Source organism: Globicephala melas, chromosome 2 (genome assembly GCF_963455315.2).
Source record: "Globicephala melas chromosome 2, mGloMel1.2, whole genome shotgun sequence".
Classification (NCBI taxonomy): Eukaryota; Metazoa; Chordata; class Mammalia; order Artiodactyla; family Delphinidae; genus Globicephala; species Globicephala melas.
This window is the reverse complement of record NC_083315.2, coordinates 167,631,031-167,653,114: the sequence shown is the minus strand read 5'-3', so window position 1 is coordinate 167,653,114 and position 22,084 is coordinate 167,631,031. Positions and strand designations below refer to the sequence as shown.

Sequence of the window (22,084 nt, the reverse complement as noted above, 5' to 3'; positions counted from 1 at the left end):
AGGAGGTGTGCTCTCGATGATACAGCCTTGACCTCTTTATTACCCTCACCCCATAGGTTCCCATGAAAACCAGGCAAGGGAGCCAGGGTATATGGAATATCTCATTAAACCCGATTCTGCAACAGAGGCTCCTGGCACGTGGGCCAGTGGTTACTTTCACGGCGGCACGAAGCTTGTACAAGAGTGTCTGTCTGCATCACTGCTTCGGAATATCGGGTTGGCCGAAAAGTTCATTCGGGTTTGTCCATAACATCTTACGGGGACGAACCTTTTGGCCAACCCCAATATTTCCCATTTCACTTCTAGATGAAGCAATGGAATCCTGGATGTCCGGGGACATCTCCTGGGCCGTATAGAACCACCCAGGGTGCCTCCCTGCTCTGTCCTTTGGAGTCATCCAGTACACCCGAGGGGGCATGATCCCAATAAGTTGACCATCTTCCCCAGGAAAAGTAGGCTTCCTGTTTCTGTGTGGAAAGTCATCAGCAGGAAAAGGTCAGTTGAACTCAGCACCTGGAGAGGGTGTGCGGTCCATGTCGGGGTGAGGCCTGGGAGTGAGCTGGATGCTGGTGGCGGCAGCAGCCTCTGAACTCTGCTCATCCAGAGCCATCATGGCCTTGTGAGTGGCCCACAAGGAAAACTCTGGAATCATCAATTGACTCCATAGGAGGAATCCAGCAGGCCTTTATTTCTAGAGAGTTCCTGGAAGGCTTCCTGGAGGAGGTGGCTCCTGAGCTGAGACTGGAAGATGGATCAGCAGAGAGCCAAGAAAAAGATTTCAGCGCAGAGAAGAATATGGTCAAAGTCATGGAGGCAGAGTGAGCTGGCACCCCACAGCCTGTTGCTCACATGTGCAGCTCTTGGAGCTTGAGGGGTGCATGTGTGTGTCTTGTGAGGAGGTGAACTGTGGGCTGCTCACCAAGCTGGTTGGGGGCCAAAACTCCAGCCTCACTCACAGCCCCACAATCACCTGAAATTGAAATCTTCGTCTGAACCTTAGAGGAGCTGGGGACACTCAGCAAGTCTGCAGGGCCCTTTGCACAGAAGCTCATCTCTGCCAGGAGAATTGTGACAGGCTGGCCTCCTGGGATGACACAGACTGCTCTGAAGCTCCCTTGGCCCATCACCCATAGTGAGGAAAACAACTGACCCCTCAGTGCAGGTTGTGTGGGAATCCATGTGTGGAGGAGAAAGAGCTGTGAGCAGGGGAGGCTCCCTGAGACCGGGGCTGGGGTCCTGGGCTGAGTCTCGGGTGTTTGCAGCCTGACTCTTCTGAGAGTCCTTTGCCCTCCTGACCACTCAAGGTTGCCATAAAACCGAAACCTAATGATGCAGATGGACATTCTTTAAACCAGGGAAGCACTGACCTCATTGGAGCACTACTCCAGCCTCTCCTGGGGACACCTCCTGCTGCAGTTGTGTCCGTCACAGGAGTGCAGCTCAGGTCATTGATCTTGCCTCCTAGGAGCTTGGCTAATGACTCTTTCAAATATCGTGATGGCTTATTCATTTTGGCTGGAGTGGTTTTTACATGGTAAATACAAATCAATAGAACTTTCTACTTTAATGCAGCATAAACAGAAAAGTTAATATGTACTCAACAGAAAGAGTGTTTACAAAACTTTTGTAACTCAAAAGCCTTGTCCTTCCTGAGCTGGCTTGGTGGCAGAGATGGCACGAATGTGGCCTCCAGTCTGAGTGCAGAAACAGAGATTTCATGGTTAATGGGTGTGAGCCAGACTTCACTTTCTCCCAGCTTTTTTTTTAAGACTTTAGTTTTAATCTGCACATCCACTGCCTGGACATAAACACCCACACTCTCACTTTTCCGTGACTTCTCAGGATCGTCATTTCTTTCTCTTAAGTTCATTAATGAGAGGGTACAACAGGGGCTATGATGAGATGCATGGTTTCATTCATTCATTCATTCATTCACTATGGAGTGCCCACTTCATGCCAAGGATGCCTTAAGTACTGGGGAATAAAGCACAGTCCTGCCCTCAAGGATTTTTTTTGCTTTTCATCTTATTATTATGGAAGAATTCAAAGATATACAAAATGGGTAGGATGGCATAGTGAACCCCACATACATATAATCTACTTCAGTCATTATCAACATGGGGCCAACATCATTTCCCCCTACCTCCCAAACCGTTTCCCCCTTGGGTTGTTTTGAAGCAAATCCTACACAGAATTTTATTTTAACTATAAGAATTTATACCCACCGTAGCATATCACACTGTAAAAAATAATTCCTTAATAACATCAAATATCAAGTCATTGCTTCCCTAACTGGTTCCCAAACTTTGTTTACAGTTGGTTATTTTGAATTAGGATCCAGACACTGTCTACACACGGCGTTTAGTTACCGTATCTCTAAGTCTCCCTCACTATCTATTGAGGTGAAATTTACATAACATAAAATAACCATTTTAAAGTGTAAAATTCAGTGGCAATTAGTACATTCACCATGCTACGCAACCACCACTTCTTCTTAGTTTCTAACTATTTGAATCACCCCCAAAGGCGACCCTATACCCATTAAGCTGTCACTCCCTGTTACCCCCTTTCCCCATCACCTGGCAACTACTAATATGCTTTGTGTCTCTGGATTTAACGTCTGGACATTTTATATAAATGGAGTCATACAATACGTGATCTTTGGTGACCAGCTTCTTTCACTCAGCTGATGTCTTCAAGGTTCATCCACGTTGTATGTGTCAGTTCTTCATTCCTTTTTATGGCTGAATAGTATTCCATTGTCTGAAGGTACCATACTGTGTTTACCCATTGGTCATTTGATGGACATCTGCCTGCTTCCATTTTGGGGAGTATTATGAATACGTTACTGTAAACATTCATGCACAGGTCTGTGTGTGCATGTACGTTTTCATTTTCCTCGTGTGTACACCTAGGAATGGGATTGCTGGGTCATATGGCAACTCTACCTTTAGCTCTTTGAGGAACAGCCAAACCAATTTCCACAGCGCTGCATCATTTTACATTTTCACCAGCTATGTATGAGGGGTCCAATTTCTCCATATGCTTGACAGCACTTGTTATTTATTTTCCATCATCATCATCATTATTATTATTATGTCGTCCTAGTAGATGTCAGGTTAGGGTTTTGATTTGCATTTCCCTAAGGATGAATGATGGTGAGCATTTGTTCAGTGTTTATTGGACATTTGTGTATCTTCTTTGGAAAAATGTCTATTCAAGTTCTTTGTCTAGTTTTTCATTGGATTGTTTGTCTTTTAATTATTGAGTTGTATGTATTCTTTAAATATTCTAGATACAATTTCCTCATCAGATACATGACTTGGAAATATTTACTTTCATTCTGCAGGTTGTCTTTTTGCAATCTTGATAGTGTCTTTTGACACATGAAAAAGTTCTAATTTTGATGAAGTCCAATCTACCTCCTTTTTTTGTTGTTGCTCATGCTTTTGGTGTCAGATCTATGAATCCATTGCCAAATCTAAAGTCATGAAGATTTAGTCCTTTGTTTTCTTCTAGGAGTTTTTTTGCATTTACGTGTTACAATTAGGTCTTTGATCCATTCTTAGTTAATTTTTATATATGGTGTGGGGTAGAGGCCCAGCCTGACCCACTCTGTTATCAAAGAATATATCACAATATATTTTAATTGCAAGCTACTCATCTGTGTCCATTATTACACTCAAAGCTGCTTGAGAGCTGGGACTCTGACACTTTTGTACACCATTGTATTCTCAATAAGATTGTAGTGATTAACAGATAGTAGGTACTCAATAAATAGTTAGTGAATAAATGAATGAATAAATGAATGAATTGCTATAATTTTTGTTACAGAATGTGATCACTGATATGGTTAGGGTAGACTACTAACTTTCTATTTGTTTCCTATTTGACCCATCTGTGTTTTTAATTTTTTCTCTTGCCATATTTTTGGGTTATTTGAGGAGTTTTTATGTTTTTGTTTTACTCAACTGTTGGCTTACAAGCTATACTTCTTTGTTTTACATGTTTTTCAGTAGATTAAAAATTTACAATAAATCTTTAACTTATCAATGTATACCTTCAAATAACATTATACCTCTTCAAGTAAAATGTAAGAATCTTACATCAATATTCTTGATTTTTTCCCTTTTGTACTTTGTGCTATTGTTGTCTTATCTTTAATTTACGTATGTTATAAACTCCACAATACATTGCAAATTGTTTTTTTTTCTTGCTATAAACAGTCAATATCCATCAGAGAGTTTCAAAATAAGGAAAAAAATCTACTTTTTCTATTTTTGCTACTCTTCATTCCTGTGTTTAGGTACCATTTTCTATCTGTGTATTTTCCTTCTATCCCAAGAACTTTCTTTTCCATTTTTTTGTGATGAGTTGTCTAATCTTTGGTTTGTCTAAAAAAATCTATATTTAGCCTTCAATTTTGACGAATATTTTTGCTAAGTATAGAATGTAGTGTTATAAAACAATCATTTCTTGTTATTAATTCTCACAATTCTGGTGTTTGACTCTGACTAGGCTCAGTGAGGTCATTTTCACTCTGGGTGTCTCCTTGTCTCCTGTGGTTACTCTCAGACAATGGCTGGACTGAAACCATTTAAGTCTTCCTCCCTCATATGTCTGGTGGTTCATGCTGGCTGTAAGCAAAGACCTCAGCTGGAGCTGTGGTCAGGACAACTACATGAATCCTTTCCATGTGGCTTGGCCTTCCTCACAGTACTGTGTAGACTCAGAAATCACAGGGCGTCACTTGTCCTCCTCTCCCATACTAGTTGATGCGGTCATAAAAGCCCACCTGGGGAGTCCCAAGGTCACATTGTGGGATGGCAAATATGGTTTTGGTTCTCTTTGGAAAATGTATTCTCCCATGTGTTCCTTCATCATAATTTAGATTTACGATGCATTGCTTTCTTGTTTACTCCTTTTTCTTTTCCATATATTTCCGACTTTAACTAAAATTCTATTATTTTCTTTTTTGCCATCTATCCATTTGGAGGGTCAAACACACTTATACCTTTTGATATTTACCTTCCTTTTATCACTGGTCATAATTGGATGTATGTTTCAACTATCCTTGGAAATTAGATACCAGCTTTTTATTCCAATCAAAACATACTCTTTTTTTCCCACCAAATGTAATATTAACCTCCCCCAAATCCTGTGGCTACCTCCCATCTTAATAAGATGAGACTGTCCAAAATACTTACCCTACTCACCTCTCTCTCTCTGTCTGTCTCTCTCTGTCTCTGTCTCTCTCTCTCTCATTCTCCCTGCTCCTCCATTTATGAAGCATTTGAGAGCTCTTTATTTCGTTTTTTTCTTTGTTGTCCATTGATGTAAGCTGAAAAATGACTCCCTAATATATCCATGTCTGAACACGTGAAACTTGTGAATGTTACCTTTATGCCCACAAAACTGATGCTGGGGGTGGGGGTAGGATTATGGCAGATGTGATTGACGGAAGGATCATGAGATGCGAAATGGGGAGGTTGTCCTGGATTATCCCTGTGAACCCTATGTGCCATCGCAAGAGTCCTTATAAGATTGGTAGAGAGAGCTTTGACACAGACAGAAGAAGAAAAATCAATATGACTATGGAGGAAGAGATTGGAGAGATGCACCCGTAAGCCAAAGGGTGTGGTCAGCCAGCAGCATCTGGAAGAGGTAAGGAGTGGAATCTGCCCTAGAGGCTGTGTTTTAAGTTGCCAGGTATGTGGTAATTTGTATAAGCAGCCATAGGAAATAACACACATGTCAACCTCTAGGTTTTGTTAGGTCTGATGGTGAAGGAGCAGCCCTACCTCTCCCTACACTGGTTGTGTTGAGCACCGCCTTTTGGAGGTTCCTGGGACAGATCTTTGTTCTGTGTTCCCCTTGGTCTTTCTCAGCCCCAGAGACAGACAGTCTCAGCCTGGCTAGTCAGAAAGTCAAAGTCAGGGACTTCCCTGGTGGCACAATGGGTAAGAATCCGCCTGCCAATGCAGGGGCACAGGTTTGAGCCCTGGTCCAGGAAGATCCCACATGCCATGGAGCAACTAAGCCCATGCGCCACAACTACTGAGCCCATGTATCACAGCTACTGAAGCCCACGCACCTACAGCCCATGCTCCACAACAAGAAAAGCCACCGCAATGAGAAGCCCTCGCACCACAACGAAGAGTAGCACCCGCTCGTCGCAACTAGAGGAAGCCCACGTGCAGCAACGAAGACCTGATGCAGCCAAAAATAAATTAAAAGATTAAAAAATTAATAATAAAAAAAGTCAAAGTCAGCCCTCCCTCCAGGGATCTCTGTGGGCCAAGCTCTTCCCAAGATCCCCTATGTCCCAGCTTCTCCCAGGACACTTGGACTCTGGTCTCCAGGTATTTGTCCACCCATGAGACAGGAAAACTCACACTGGCTGTTCCTGCAGGTCCCCTACAGCTCAAGGCTCCATCAATGTGCAATACCAACTTGATTAATACCCATGATGTATATCTTCCTTCCCCGTCTTATCAACCATTTTTTCTCTCTAGGTTATCAGCCTTTAAAAATGATCATTTCACTCAACATTAACCAAAAAAAATGTATCTCTCACTCAGTGGTGACTGATGGGGACAGAGCACGCTTTCAGCTAGGACCCCACCCCACCTAAAGGACACAGGCTTCCTGTGCAGATCCACAGACAATCAATGCCTTAAAAAAGCCGTGGCCCCAACACTTGTGCAAGAATTATACTCCCAAGACTGTAATTTTCTTTCATATGCTCAAGCATGGAAATGTCTTCCTATTTTTTTTTAGGAAAGAGCAGGAAGGGTAGAGAGAGCCTGATTTTGGCTCTGGGTTGTTGTTTTTTTCCAAGCTCTACCAGCTCTACCATTTAACAGGTGCGGGTCCTTGTGCAAGCCATGAGATTAGATGTTGGAATTTTTCCTTCTTCCTAAACCACTCTCCTGGAGGTTAGCACAGACCAAGACCTAATAATCAAAATAATCAACATAATCAGAAGCATAGCTACACAAAGAGGCAGTCAGTTGTAGCAAAGTCAGACAGAGACTATCTACTAGATGTTCTGCTTGTGGAACATGCAGCAATGACCTGGTCCCACCCAGGGAGTCCCACCTGGAGCCTGGTGGGACTGAATGGATGATTGACAATCTGGCAACCTGACCAGGAGCTAGGAGAAGGGGACTGGGGGAAATGAAAGAAGCAGAGGGTTTTTCAGGACCAAGAGGCCATAGAAGCAAGAGAGAGATGGAGAGAAGAAAGGAGAGAAAAACGAGAATGTTCCAGTGGGGAAGGGCTTCCCTGCAACTGCAAGGAGGGTGGGATGGAATGGTGAGGTGGGAGGGAGGCAAAGAATTTCGCCCAAACCCCAGACCTCTATGGGCCATTTGTGGCTGGAAGCTGTGATGTGAACCTGAACTAAAGGAGGGAAATGCTTCTTCACGTTTATGAATTCCATGTGCATCTGGTCACTTCCCAGTAAAACCAGGTCCCTAGCCAAATATGCCCACAGATTGTTTCTGTGCATCTCACAGGCTAAGAATTATATTTTAATATATTATATATAATATTATGAAAATATTTAAAAATTATATTTAACTTCCATTTATAAAAGTTTGCTAAAAAAAGGAAAAGAGAAGGAGACAAGGGAGGGGAAAGGAGGAGGTGACCAGATGTGTCTCTCAAAATGTAAAATAGTCACTCTCTGGCCTTTTACAGAAAACATTTGCAGGCCACTGGATTACTGACCCCAAACTTCCATTAAGGGTAACGTTCTAGAACTAGAGAGATGACTCACCTTGACAGTAGGAGATTTACCTGTTTCATTCCCTGCTGGATGTCTAGCTTCTAGGTTAAAACCTGGCTCATGAAATCACTTGTCTAATGTGTCATTTAAAGCTTGTGTTTCCTTATTTATTTTCATTTTCAATGATATGTCCATTGGTGAAAGTGGGGCGTTAAAGTCCCCTACTATTATTGTGTTACTGCCAATTTCCCCTTTTATGGCTGTTAGCATTTGCCTTATGTATTGAGGTGCTCCTATGTTGGGTGCATAAATATTTACAATTGTTATATCTTCTTCTTGGATTGATCCCTTGATCATTATGTAGTGTCTGTCTTTGCCTCTTATAATAGTCTTTATTTTAAAGTCTATTTTGTCTGATATGAGAATTGCTACTACAGTTTTCTTTTGATTTCCATTTGCATGGAATATCTTTTTCCATCCCCTCACTTTCAGTCTGTATATGTCCCTAGGTCTGAAGCGGGTCTCTTGTAGACAGCATATATACAGGTCTTGTTTTTGTATCTATTCAGCCAGTCTATGTCTTTTGGTTGGAGCATTTAATCCATTTACATTTAAGGTAATTATCAATATGTATGTTCCTATTACCATTTTCTTAATTGTTTTGGGTTTGTTTTTGTAGGTCTTTTCCTTCTCTTGTGTTTCCCACTTAGAGAAGTTCCAATAGCATTTGTTGTAAAGATGTTTTGGTGGTGCTGAATTCTCTTAACTTTTGCTTGTCTGTAAAGCTTTTAATTTCTCTGTCAAACCTGAATGAGATCTTGCTGGGTAGAGTAATCTTGGTTGTAGGTTTTCCCCTTCCATCACTTTAAATATGTCCTGCCACTCCCTTCTGGCTTGCAGAGTTTCTGCTGAAAGATCAGCTGTTAACCTTATGGGGATTCCCTTATATGTTATTTGTTGCTTTTCCTTTGCTGCTTTTAATATGTTTTCTTTGTATTTAATTTTTGATAGTTTTATTAGTATGTGTCTCGGCATGTTTCTCTTTGGGTTTATCCTGCATGGGACTCTCTGCATTTCCTGGACTTGATTGACTATTTCCTTTCCCATGTTCGGGAAGTTTTCAACTATAACCTCTTCAAATATTTTCTCAGACCCTTTGTTTTTCTCTTCTTCTTCTGGGACTCCTAAATTCAAATGGTGGTGCATTTAATGTAGTCCTAGAGGTCTCTGAGCCTGTCTTCAATTCTTTTCATTCTTTTTTCTTTATTCTGCTCTGTGGTAGTTATTTCTATTATTTTATCTTCCAGATCACTTATCTGTTCTTCTGCCTCAGTTATTCTGCTATTGATTCCTTCTAGAGAATTTTTAATTTCATTTATTGTGTTGTTCATCATTGTTTGTTTGCTCTTTAGTTCTTCTAGGTCCCTGTTAAACGTTTCTTGTATTTTCCTCATTCTATTTCCGAGATTTTGGATCATCTTTACTATCATTATTCTGAATTCTTTTTCAGGTAGACTGCCTATTTCCTCTTCATTTGTTTGGTCTGGGGGTTTTTCACCTTGCTCCTTCATCTGCTGCATATTTCTCTGTCTTCTCTTTTTGTTTAACTTACTGTTTTTGGGGTCTCCTTTTTGCAGGCTGCACGTTCGTAGTTCCCATTATTTTTGGTGTCTGCCCACAGTGGGTGAGGTTGGTTCAGTGGCTTGTGTAGGCTTCCTGTTGGAGGGGACTGATGCCTATGTTCTGGTAGGTGGGGTTGGATCTTGTCCTTCTGGTGTGCAGGGCCACACCCGGTGGTGTGTTTTGGGGTCTCTGTGAACTTAGTATGACTTTAAGCAGCCTCTCTGCTAATGGGTGGGGTTGTGTTCCTGTCTTGCTAGTTGTTTGGTATGGGGTGTCCAGCACTGGAGCTTGCTGGCTGTTGAGTGGAGCTGGGCCTTAGTGTTGAGACGGAGATCTCTGGGAGAGCTCTCACCAATTGATATTATGCGGGGCCGGGAAGTCTCTGGTGGTCCAATGTCCTGAACTCAGCTCTTCCACCTCGGAGGCTCAGGCCTGACACCTGGGCGGGGCACCCAAACACTCACAGCTGCATGGCTCAGAAGAAAAGGAAGAAAAAACAAAATAAGAGCAGATAGAATTCCAAACCAAATGGTAAAAGCAAAACTAAACAGACAAAATTATACAAATAAACATACACATACACACTTACAGAAAGAAAAAACAAACAAAAAATAAACAACAAAAAACTAACAACAAAGAAACAAAACCAGACAGAACCCTCGGAGAAATGGTAAAAGTAAACCTAATCAGACAAAATCACACAAAGAAACATACACACACACACTCACAAAGAGGGAAAAAAGGAAAAAAAATTTAAAAAAAGGAAGAGCAACCAAACAAATAAACAAGTCCACCAATGATAACAAGCACTAAAAACTAAACTAATATAGGACTTCCCTGGTGGCACAGTGGTTAAGAATCCACCTGCCAATGCTGGAGACACAGGTTCAAGCCCTGCTCTGGGAAGATCCCACATGCCACGGAGCAACTAAGCCCACGTGCCACAACTACTGAGACTGTGCTCTAGAGCCCATGCTACTACTGAGACTGTGGCTCTAGAGCCACAACTACTGAGCCCGTGAGCCACAACTACTGAAGCCCACATGCCTAGAGCCCATGCTCCACAACAAGAGAAGCCACCGCAATGAGAAGCCTGCGCACCGCAACGAAGAGTAGCCCCCCTCGCCGCAAATAGAGAAAGCCTGTGCGCAGCAACGAGGACCCAACACAGCCAAAAATAAATAAATAAATAAAAATTAAAAAGATAAAAACGAAACAAAACAAAAAAACTAAGCTAAGATAAACATAAAACCAAAAATAAATCAGATGCAGAAAGCAAACCCCATGTCTACAGTTGCTCCCAAAGTCCACCACCTCAATTTTAGGAACATTTGTTGTCTATTCAGGTATCCCACAGATGCAAGGTTTATCAAGTTGATTGTGGGGATTTAATCCGCTGCTCCTGGGGCTGCTGGGAGAGATTTCCCTTCCTCTTCTTCGTTCGCACAGCTCCTGGCGTTCAGGTTTGGTTTTGCCACCGCCTCTGTGTTTAGGCCACCCTCAGGTGTCTGTTCCCCGCCTAGACAGGAGGTGGTTGAAGTAGCAGCTGATTAGGGCTCTCTTGCTCACTCAGGCTACGGAGAGGGAGCGATATGGTAGTCATAATTGGAATACGGGACGAGCCTGTGGTGTCAGAGGCCAGCGTGACATTGCAGCAGCCTGAGGTGTGCCATGTGTTCTCCCAGGAATGTTGTCCCTGGGTCTCAGGAACCTGGCAGTAGCTGGCTCCCAGGGGGCGTGCGGATAGTGACCTGAGCTTGCACACAGGATTCTTGGTGGCAGTGGTGGCAGTGTTAGTAGTTCATGCCTGTCTCTGGGGTCAGAGCTGATAGCCATGGCTTGCGCCTATCTCTGGAGTTTGCTTAGGTGGGGCTCTGCTATCTGTGGGCACATAGAGCAGGAATCCCGTCTCCTCACGCACCCCAAAACAATGGTCTCTTGCCTCTTAGGCAGGTCCAGACTTTTTCCTGGACCCCTTCCTGGCTAGCTGTGGTGCACTAGCCCCCTTCAGGCTGTGTCCACGCAGCCAACCTCAGTCCTCTCCCGGGAATCTGACCTCCGAAGCCCGAGCCTCAGCTCCCAGCCCCTCCCACCCCGGTGGGTGAGCAGACAAGCCTCTCGGGCTGGTGAGTGCTGGTCAGCACCAGTCCTCTGTGTGGGAATCTCTCCGCTTTGCCCTCCGCACTCCTGTGGCTGTGCTCTCCTCCGAGGCTCCAAAGCTTCCCCCCCTCCACCACCCGCAGTCTCCACCTGTGAAGGGGCTTCTAGTGTGTGGAAACCTTTCCTCCTTCACAGCTCCCTCCCATTGGTGCAGGCCAGTCCCTATTCTTTTGTCTCTCTTTTTTCTTTTGCCCTACACAGGTACAAGGGGGAGTTTCTTGCCTTTTGGGAAGTCTGAGGTCTTCTGCCAGCGTTCAGTAGGTGTTCTGTAGGAGATATTCCACATGTAGATGTATTTCTGATGTATTTGTGGGGAGGAAGGTGATCTCCGCGTCTTACTCCTCCGCTGCTTTGAAGCTCTCTCCCACTTAGTCTATTTAGACATGGCTTCCTTTCTCAAGAAAGGGGGAGTGTATCAACATGCAAATCGAGCTATATACCTATGATTGAGCTGTATTGCATTTTAAACTTATCTGAGTTTGTGTTTGGAGATTCCTATCATATACACACACTTGCAAACAAACATAACTGGGAAATGTTGTTATCTGCTTTTAGAGATAAGGAGATGACAGTTGAGGGATTTCCAGTAAATGTCTTGAGGTCACACAGCTGGTGAGTAGACCTTCAGGATTCAGGTTTATCTCATGCCAAAGCCATACCCTCACCACTAACACAGTGGTCTCCAGTGGATTTGGTGGAATCCCTAGGGGTCACAGAGGTTTGCCATGGTTTGTCACCGATGGTTGGTTGTGAGTACGAGGCATGAAGGGACGGGTTTTTCCCCATGAGCCAAAGAAAGGCCTGGGATTACTTCAAAGAGAATGTAAGGAGACATCAAAATCAAGGATGAAGGACAACCAGCTCTTAAGGTGAACCAATAGTGAAGGGTTAACCCAGGACAAAGGCCCAGACACAGCAGGACTGCAAAGACAGGTGGCGCCAGAGACAAGACGCCCCAGATATTTGTGCTTTGACGCTCGTGCTTTTGACATTCTCAGGGAGCCCTCGGGCTAACACCCCGACTCTGGGAATGGGGGAGTGTCTCAACATGCCAGTCGAGCTATACACATATAAGGTGTATTGCATTTTAAAGTTATCTGAGTTTGTGTTTGGAGATCCCTATCATATACACACACTCGCAAACAAACATAAGAAAAATGACATAAAAGAAACAGAAGATAATGTTCGCTAGGGATGTCCCAGAGTGATACAATTCTGGGGAATATTTTCAAATATTCTTCTTTCCATTTTCTGGGTTTTTACATGGTCCTCAATGAGTAAATCACAGAAAGGGGGAAAAACTTAGAAGAGTTGATGTTTTTTCTAAAAAAGAACAGTAGTCATGAGGATTTTTCAAAGTCCCTTTTTCCATATTCTGACCTTTCACACATTCCTCAATGAGTTTAATTAAACAGGAGAAAACACTCTCAAGGAAAATTTTTTTTGTTTATTTTTAGTTTAGGTTTTTTATTTTTTTTTAAGGGACCAAAAGCAGTTTCTGTAACTAGGTTGTTCAAATAGATCTAATAAATCTTGTTACCAGGAATGGTCATCTGCCCATTTCCAGTCTGAGGACAGAACACTGTGTTGTCCCCGCAGACATTTCGCAAGCAGGGGAGGAGATCTTTGCAGGATAAATAGACAGCAGCACCCATGAGAATCCAGCATCCCGGGCAGGTGGCGGCTCTGGATCCACTCCCCACGTCCCGCTTTCCCAGGCAGTTAATCTGTGACGCTCCCACATTTGGAGAAACCTTTCTTAGGGTGGTTCTAGTACTCTGCATGGGGCCTGTGGAACATGAGGCAGGAGGGAGGCGGGAGGACCTGTGTCACGATGCTGGGAGGCTTCTGCGCCCTCTGAAGACCAGCCTTCTCTCTGGGTCTCAGTTTTGATTCTGCAAAGGGAGGGACATGCCACCAGGGCTTCTGGGGTCATTTCTGCCTTTGACTCTGGGGGATTCTTTTCTTTTCTTTAATATTTATTTATTTATTGGCTGCACTTGGTCTTAGTTGGGGCACTCGGGATCTTCGTGGCGGCTTGCAGAATATTTAGTTGCAGCATGAGGGCTCTTAGTTGCAGCATGCAGGATCTAGTTTTCTGAACAGGGATCGAACCCCAGCCCCCTGCGTTGGGAGCACAGAGTCTTAAACACTGGACCACCAGGGAAGTCCCTCTGTGGGATTCTGATTCGAGCCAGCTGTGCACCCCATATAGCTGTGCATCCACCGCCAGGGTCAGAACTCCCACCAGGGCCATGAGGCGCGTCTCCTTGTCCGGCACAGGGTGCTGCTCTCAACAGGGCCGGGTGGACAGAATTAGTGCCCTGGGTCCCTCTGGGCAGAGGCTACAAGGTCTCCAGGGGGGTTTCCTGGGCTACATTGTCCCTGAAGGGCCCCACAGCCAAGCAGACAGGAGGTGAGTCTGTCCAGCACTGGAAAGACAGATTGCTCAGAAACAGAGCCCTCCAACCAGGCCAAATACACAGGTACTATTCCTCCAGAAATAATTTTGGGGATAATGTTTGACTCTTTTTTGAAAGAAATGGTTGCATCAGCACTGAGGAAACTGACATTTGGGACAATTGATCACCTCTGTCCCCTGGCTTGTCCGAAGGCCTCTCCACCGGCCTCTGGATGAGACTCAGCTCAGCTCCCGCCCCTCCACCCCTCCCAACTCTCTTCTCCCTCCTCTGCCCCTTTTCTCTCTCTCTTCCCTTCTTCTCCCCTCCCCCACACCACCCCAGAAGCCCTTTCTCCTCTGAACTCTGAGATGACGGGGCAGAGGCTGGAGGTAAACAGTCCTGTTTGCTGAGGTCACCAGCTTAGACCTCAGTCTCTCCTGGAGGCTTCCAGGCAGTAGCTCTGTCTCCTGTCCCCACGGATCACAGCTCTGGCTTGTAAGGTCCTAAAGAGGGTGGCATGTGGAGGTGACACCGTTGGAACTCTTCTTATGAGCCCAGAACCTTCATACTTCATGTCACCTGAGCCATTCAACATGGACAGAGATGGGACCTGAGGTTCAGTCACTTGCTTGTCACACACAGCACTCACAAATGGCCAAAATGAAATCCTTGCCCAGGACTCGGAGACTCTGAGCCCACCCGGCTTTCTCCCCACTAGGAGGCTTTTCCAAGCTTACGGTGGAATCAACCACCATGTGTCCACCTGCCAGGGGCTGAAGAGAACACTCTACCCTCCTTGTTCTTTACAGCAACACTGATCAGGGCCACCTAGGCTCCAGCGCTGGCTCTGCTGCTTGCGGTGCCCTCTCTCACCGAACTCTCACTGCAACGAGGTACCACAATGAGAGTGCCCCCCTAAGGCTACACGCTTGTCATCAAGAGGCCGGGAGAGGTGCTGTGTCCTCTGACTCAGTCCAGGGCTCCGTCCTGGGGGGCAGACAGGGGACATAGTGGAAACGGAGCCCCTGCTGCCTAGTCCCCTCTGACGGTGGCTGCTCTCCCAGCAGGAGGGGGATGGGTTCTCACTGGAAAGCACCTCACACCCATCACCAGCTCCCCCCTGGAGCCAGGCAACCCAGGCTTCTCAGCCTCGCTCCTCTACTTCCTTGCTGGGTGACCTTGGAAAAGCCCCTTTCCCTCTCTGTGCCCAGTTTCTCCATTGGGGAAATTGGTAACAATTACAAGACTTGCTTCAAAGGGTGAGAGGGAGCCCAAAGGCTCCTCATGTATGTTGGGAGCCCAGGAGGGTGCCTAGAACTGGGAGGTCACAAAGCAGCAGAGGCAGAGAGAACAGAGACCACGTGGGGACACTGGGTGGTGGTTGGGCCATCATCTGACACACCGAGACTTAAAGGAGCTTTGTTTTTCAGAGATGAGGGCAGAGGGAATGTCCCCCCTCCTGGCTCTGGGGCTCCTGGTGGCTGGGCTCTGCTCCAGTGTCCACTGCCTCCCAGGCGGCGGGCTTGACCCGGAGGATGTGACTCCAGAGGACCAATACAAAGGGGCGCCTGTGGACGACCACACTTTCGTCTCCAGCAACACCGACTTCGCCTTCAGCCTCTACAAGCAGTTGGCTTTGAAGACCTCCAATGAGAACGTCATCTTCTCCCCGCTGAGCGTCTCCATGGCCTTGGCCTTCCTGTTCCTGGGGGCCCGCGGACCCACCCTGACGGAGACCTTTGAAGGCCTCAAGTTCAACCTCACAGAGACCCCCGAGACAGAAATCCACCAGGGCTTCCAGCACCTCCTGCAGACGCTCGGCCGACTCAGCGACCAGCTGCAGCTGAGCGTGGGCAACGCCATGTTCGTCCAGGAGCAGCTGAAGCTTCTGGACAAATTCAGGGAAGATGCCCGGGCGCTGTGTGCCTCCGAGGCCTTCTCCACCGACTTCCGGGATTCCGACACTGCCAAGAAGCTCATCAATGACTATGTGAGGAATAAAACGCAGGGGAAAATTGTGGAGTTGTTCAAGCACCTTGACAAGCTCACAGAGATGATGCTGGTGAATTACGTCTTCTCTAAAGGTGAGTGGCCAGAATGGGGTTCGGGAAGATAAACGAAATTAGTTCTGAGGCTCCGGGACTATGTCTCTTCTGGCTCAGCCACCTGTGTTGTTAGCAAACCATTACAGAAGGGGCTCCCCGTGGCTTAGGGGAGCCTAGGCACCAAGGCCCCGCCCCGACCATAGGCTTCGTCTACTTTAGCTTTATCCAAATTCTACTTCACTTTACAGGACATGAGTGCAGAGGAGCCGCTACTTTGTGTGAGGCAGAGAGAGACTTTTTTCTGACTTCAGCTTGCCTGGCTGCCAAAAGAAGAAGCTGTTCTTTCAGCTCTCTCCGGGGTGGCCGGGAACTCCAGGTTCCTGCCTGTTGAGATGCTTTCGGACACGCTCAGGAAGGCCTCTGCTGTGCACACTGTGGGCTGTGTCTGACCTGGGCTCCCTCTAAGGGTCTTGGTCTCCGGGGCTTAAGGTGGGGCTGGCAGCCATCTTCACGGTGTGACAGCCTCTGAGCAGCCTGGACACCCCAAGGCTCTTCAGTTGTGTGCTTCTATCATCTTGAGGGTGGGAATGACAAGGCCACCATCTGGGGAAAGTCGCAGGAAGACAATATCCAGGGCAGTGTATTTTCCCAGATTCTAGTTGGACCGGTGCCCAGTCCCATTGATAGAAACTCGATATTGCAAACCTCAGCCTGGAAATTCATAAGGGTCAGAGTGAAGGCAGATAGATTTCATATATGGAGCCAGTAGTGCAATAGAGACCCAGAATAGATAAGGACAGGAAAAACTATCATCGAATCTGGGCGTGGTCAGGTGCCTAAGAGACACTAGCTGTGGGGAAACAAGTTAGCCCTGTACTGGGGGCTCCTGGCAGAGCCCAGGGCTACCCTTCCTGGGTCTGTGTTTTCATCTATAAATGAAGGCACAGAATTGCATTTCTTTGGAAAAGGAATCCAGGCCAGGCCTGCTACAATTGTTCTTCGAGTCTCCTGTGCTTTCCTCTCCTATAACCCTGCACTGTCCTAGGATTTTATCCTCCGAAATCTCCCCACCAGGGGCACCCTAGCCAGCCCTGCATTCCCTCTGCTCCTGCCTCTAACTCTGGGGACACAGGCAGGGCTGGAAACAAAGCAGGAAGCGGGGGTGGATACACACTCCATGAAGCCCCAGGGCCCTAATCTCCCCAAGAAGCCCCCATCACTGAATGCTCCATCCTCCTGCGGGGAGACCCCAGCTCTCTCCTCTGCTGACCCCGCCCTGCCCTCCTGGTACCCATGTGGCTCCTGCTTCAGCCTGGCTCACAAGGCTGCGAGGACATGTGTCCTCCCTGCAAAGCCAGTGACTAGCCACTGGTCACTAACACTGTTCCCTTTAAGGACCAGGAGCTCCCATTTCTCTGCAGTCCCAGCCTCACTCCATCTCTCCCTTGCCCTGTCCTGTTCCTGTTGGTTTCTCACGTAGCACAATTAACCAGGTTTGTTTCATGTCCCCCTTCCCAATCCAGACCTCTGGGCTCACCCCCGTCCCCAAGGGCCTACCCACCTGCCCAGGTATATGTGCAAACCTAGCAGGGCCATCCCTAGAGGCACGTGGGGGGCTGCTGGTGTGGGGAGGGTCTCCCCTGCTCAGGGACCAGGGCAGAGGAGTGAGACGCCTGCAGCCCTTGCACCACAGACCCCTCACCTGTCCCTCCACCTCTAGTCCAGTGGAAGAAGCCCTTTGATCCCAGCCATACTCATAAGTCAGAGTTCCACGTGAACAAGAACAGGACAGTGGAGGTGCCCATGATACCATTGGGGGCCTGGAAACGCCTTACTTCCGGGACGAGGAGCTGCCTGCACCGTGCTGGAGCTCAAGTACACCAGCGACGACAGCGCGCCCTTCATCCTCCCTGACGAGGGCAAAATGCACGACCTGGAGGCCAAGCTGCTCCCAGAGACGCTGAGGAGGTGGAGAGACTCCCTGCAGCCCAGGTGACTGTCCCCAGGACCCGGAGCTGTGGGCCCACCTGCCTTCTCGGCCCTTCCCCCTCTTCCAGGACTCCGGACCCGCAGCCCCCGGGCCTCAGTAATGTCCAGGGGCGGGGGCAGAGGTGGGAGGGCCCGTCCAGGGCTGACCTTGCCCTTGGCTGCCTGTGTGGCTCTGGGCCTGAGCTGTTCCTTCTCTAAGATGATGACATCAGAGGGGGCGGGGCTGAGGGTTCCTCTGACACTGACATGCGCTGAGTCCTGAGGATCCTCACACAACCCCCGACACTCATGCTGTTCTCTCTGTGGCTCCACCTCTTGCAGGTGGAGGGGGGCGGATGGGACTGGGATCAGTTGGGGGCTCAGGTGAGACAGACGTGAGCATCAGCTTTGCACGGGCTAAACATTAATTCACTCATTTATTCATTCAACCATTCAGCACTGATTGAATGAATGAATGAAGATCAAGCTACGTCTGAGGGACTAATTTAGACTCTGAGGGTAGGTCAGCGAATAAAGCAGTAAATTCCCTGCCCTACGGGCACTTACTTTGCAGTTGGAGGAGACAGACAGGAAATAAATATAGTAAATTATTTGCTAATTTGAGAGGGGAGAAATGGGGAGGTGGGGATAGTAAAGCACAGTAAAATCGTGAAAAAATGGGGCCCGCAAGTAGCTTGTGATTGTAAGCAGGGTGGCCCTTAGGTGATGTTTGAGGTGAGGGATTGAGCCATGTGCATATGGTTTGGAAAAGCGTTCCTGGCTGAGGGAACAGCCAGTGCAAAACCTGTAAGACAGGAGGGAGCCTGGTGTGGTTGAGGGTTAGTGAGGCCAGAGCAGCAGAGCAGAGGGAGTGAGAGGGAAAGTTGGGAGAGGTCAGGACCCCAGGGGGGATTCAGGTCACTTGGAGCCTTGCAGACCCCTCGACGCACCCCCCTCTAAGGGAAATAGAGACTCATCACAAGGTTTTGGGCCAAAGAGTGAACGATCTGAGTCATGTTTTAAACGGATCACCCAGGTCGTCCAGTGGAGAACAGACAGCCGAGGACCAGCATGGAGGCAGGGAGGCCAGCCAGGTGCCCAGTGCACTCACCCAGGGGAGCCGCTGGGGATACACCAGGAGGAACCGGGAAGGGCGGAAGGGGTCGGGCTCTGGATAAACTGAGTGCAGACACAGGAGACCAATAACAAGGGGGACAGCAGAGGGAGAGGCACTTCTGGGCGCAGTGTCTGCTGCAGCGGAGATAGGGAAGGTTGTGGGCAGCTATGCAGATCCTAGGGGTAACAGGTGTGGAAAGTACATTATAAACCGCAAAGAATGAGAGACCTGCCTAGACGTGACATTGAGGCTGCAGTTCCTTCCCCAACCCCTGTCCAGGGGACCAGGCGCCTTGGGGCTGCCTGACTCTCAGCCCCTCCTCACTGCAGATCCCAGGAGACTCCAGGACACGGGACCCACCCTCCCCCTGCATGTACTCCCTTCCCAACCCTTTCCTTCCTCCAGTACCAAGAGCTACCACAGGGCGGGGGCTCAGTGAATAGTTGTAAGTGGATAGAATATTCATCAGACATCTTTGATTTACAAGCACTGGGGGAACCAGCATCTACACATTCCTGGCCCATGGAGGGCGCTCACTAAGAATCTGTTGAATGAATGGATAAAGGGCGGGGGGAGGGAGAGAGGGAGGGAGGAAAGATGGCCTATGAGGAGGAATAGGTACCTCCCTGCTCCCAAGGGACTCAACGTTTAATGGGAGCCACAGCCTCCTCCTATTTGGCATCTGTAAGAGCTGACACCGTGACAAGAGTCTTAAGGGAAATAGAGACAGAGAGAGGAGGCATCTGTTGCTCCAAGAACCTGCTGCCACCTCTGCTCAGAAGCAGATGCATCCCTGCCCTCAAGGAGCTCACTGGGAAGACAAGATCGAGATGTTGGATTGGTTGATTCAGGTCCCCAAGGCCCTTGAATGCAGCCCCCAGCCCTCCACATCCCGCCCAAGCCCCTTCCCGGCCCCTCCCCTCCCCACTGCCTGCACTCACGCTGCCTCTGTGCTGTGGGGCAGCCCTTCTCTCTTCCCTCTTTCCTGCAAGTGCATCCTCCTGCCTCCTGGACTCCTCTTCACCCAGTCAGCTCCGTTCACTCCTCCGGGACTCAGACTCCATGCCGCCTCCTGCAGGAAGCCTTCCTGGTGCCCATGGAGCAGCCGCCCCAGCACAGTCTCGCAGCTGCTGGAGTTAGGGTGTTTCCTGCACCCTACAGGCTTGCAGGGACGAAGCAGGGCCAGGTGTGGTGCTGGTGCACTGCCTGGCATTTTAGACTCCTGCCTATGGGAATGCATAATTCACAGTTTAAGGAGAGTAAGCAGGAGGGGTAAAGAAAATGTGGAAAAGAACCTGTATTTCCAGCAAGAAGTGGGTGGTTGGAGAGGAAACCAAGGAAGACCACGCCAAGACATGGGAGAAAGGCAGGCTCTCAGTCCAGCAGACATTCAGGTTTATTTTTCTCATTTCCTAGAAGAAGAGTTCATCCCCTCCTTCCAAAGTTTTCCATCTCCAGCGATTATGATCTGCAAGACATCCTTCCCCAGATGGGCATGGGGAAAGTCTTCCCCCCGGCAGCTGGCCAGTCAGACATTAAAGATGCAGAGGCGCTGGTGGTTTCCCAGGTGGGTGTTTAAACTTTGGACAATTCATCTCCACATGGGAGCTTGAATGGTGAAGGCCAGCCAGAGTTTTGTGTAAACTTGAATGAGTAAAATAACTGTATTTCTCTTTACTCAGTCACCTTCCCTGGACTCCTCAGAAGGGCTTGGTTACAACCATCCTGGGGGTGGTCCCACCTTCCCTGCAACATATTGTGACATGGAAGCCCATCTAGCGGGAGGGCCTGGGGTGGAATCAGCTGTGAACCCCCGTCTCATGCTCCAACTTTTACTGCCTATGCAATAAGTAATTCAAGTCCCGTACCCCTCACTTTCTTCATCTTTAAAAGGAGCGTTATAGCCCTTGGCTCATGTGCTATGTCTAGCAGAGCAGGTAAGAGGTAATAGGTACTAACAACAGCTACAGGACAGTATATTCCATCGTGATGGAAATATACTAAGAGCACAGGACAAGAACACCAGGGCCCCTGGTACTGTGATCCTAGAAGCAGAGAAGTCAGAGTGAATGGGGGAGGCTGGGCAGCCCTGCAGCCTCCCCTGCACCCCACCTGCCAAAGGACCTGGTAAAGGAGGTGTATGTGCCAAGGGGCCTGCGGGGTCCAGGGATGGGAAGCCATTTCCTATGCAAAGTAACTGAGCGCTAGGGCAGGAGGGCAGCAGAAAGCAGTGTCCGCCCATCTGCTACCTTGACGTGCGGGGACTGTGGACAGTTGCCTGTGCCTGTGACAGTTGCCCCCTCCCCTAAAATGGGGGGTGTTTTGGACTCAGACAGAGAGGGGTCCAGATCAGGGAACCCCTGCTCTTTTCCTCTCTGACCCTGGCCCAGCACTCACAGCCTTTGACTGCACTTTGCACATCTGTGCGTCACGACTATGCAAACCAGCTGACAGGTTTGTTGGGAGAGACAAACAAGTGGAACAGGTTGACAGCACAGTGACGGCCAGCGGCAGAAGGTGGATGAATGTCCGTCCCCTTGGAGGCACTCAGGCAGCTGCTCACCTCCCACCCACCTCGTCTCTGGTGGGTAATGCTCTGGGGTCCCCCCGGTGGTCCGCAGCGCTGTGTTTGACGTGGGCAAGGAGGGCATGGAAGGAGCTGCTGCCATGGGAAGCAACTTGATCTACAAGACTAGAGAAGTGATCACTATGCATTTCAACAGGCCCTTTGTGTTTCCCATACTCAGGAAAGACACCCAGAGCATCATCGTTTTGGGCAAAGTCACCAACCCCAGTCAAGCCTAGAGCTCTCCCCTGAGTGGCGGGTCCCCTCGCTAAGGAGCTGGGTGCCCAGCTCCCTGGGGGCGGCCTGGTCCCTGTGCCCCGAGGAGCCCCCTGCCTGGTCCCACCTGCTCACCCTGGTGAAGGTGACAGTGACTCTGCTGGGGGTTTCACATGCCCAGGGAGTCTGTGTCCTGGTTAGAAGGAGGCTCTGAGCCCTACAAGAGCAATAAGCCACCTTCCTTGGACTGGACTC

At 48.2% G+C, this 22,084-nt stretch overlaps 1 protein-coding gene across 1 annotated transcript; it reads left to right on the top strand.

Moving 5' to 3' along the window:
* The first annotated feature begins 15,349 nt into the window (after window positions 1-15,349).
* On the top strand, window positions 15,350-21,852 carry LOC115850589 (serpin A3-8-like). The gene is given in 6 exon segments (XM_030852282.2): window positions 15,350-16,001; window positions 17,683-17,766; window positions 17,769-17,813; window positions 17,816-17,954; window positions 20,467-20,613; window positions 21,657-21,852. Coding segments are annotated over 6 exon segments (1,263 nt in total).
* Window positions 21,853-22,084: the final 232 nt, after the last annotated feature.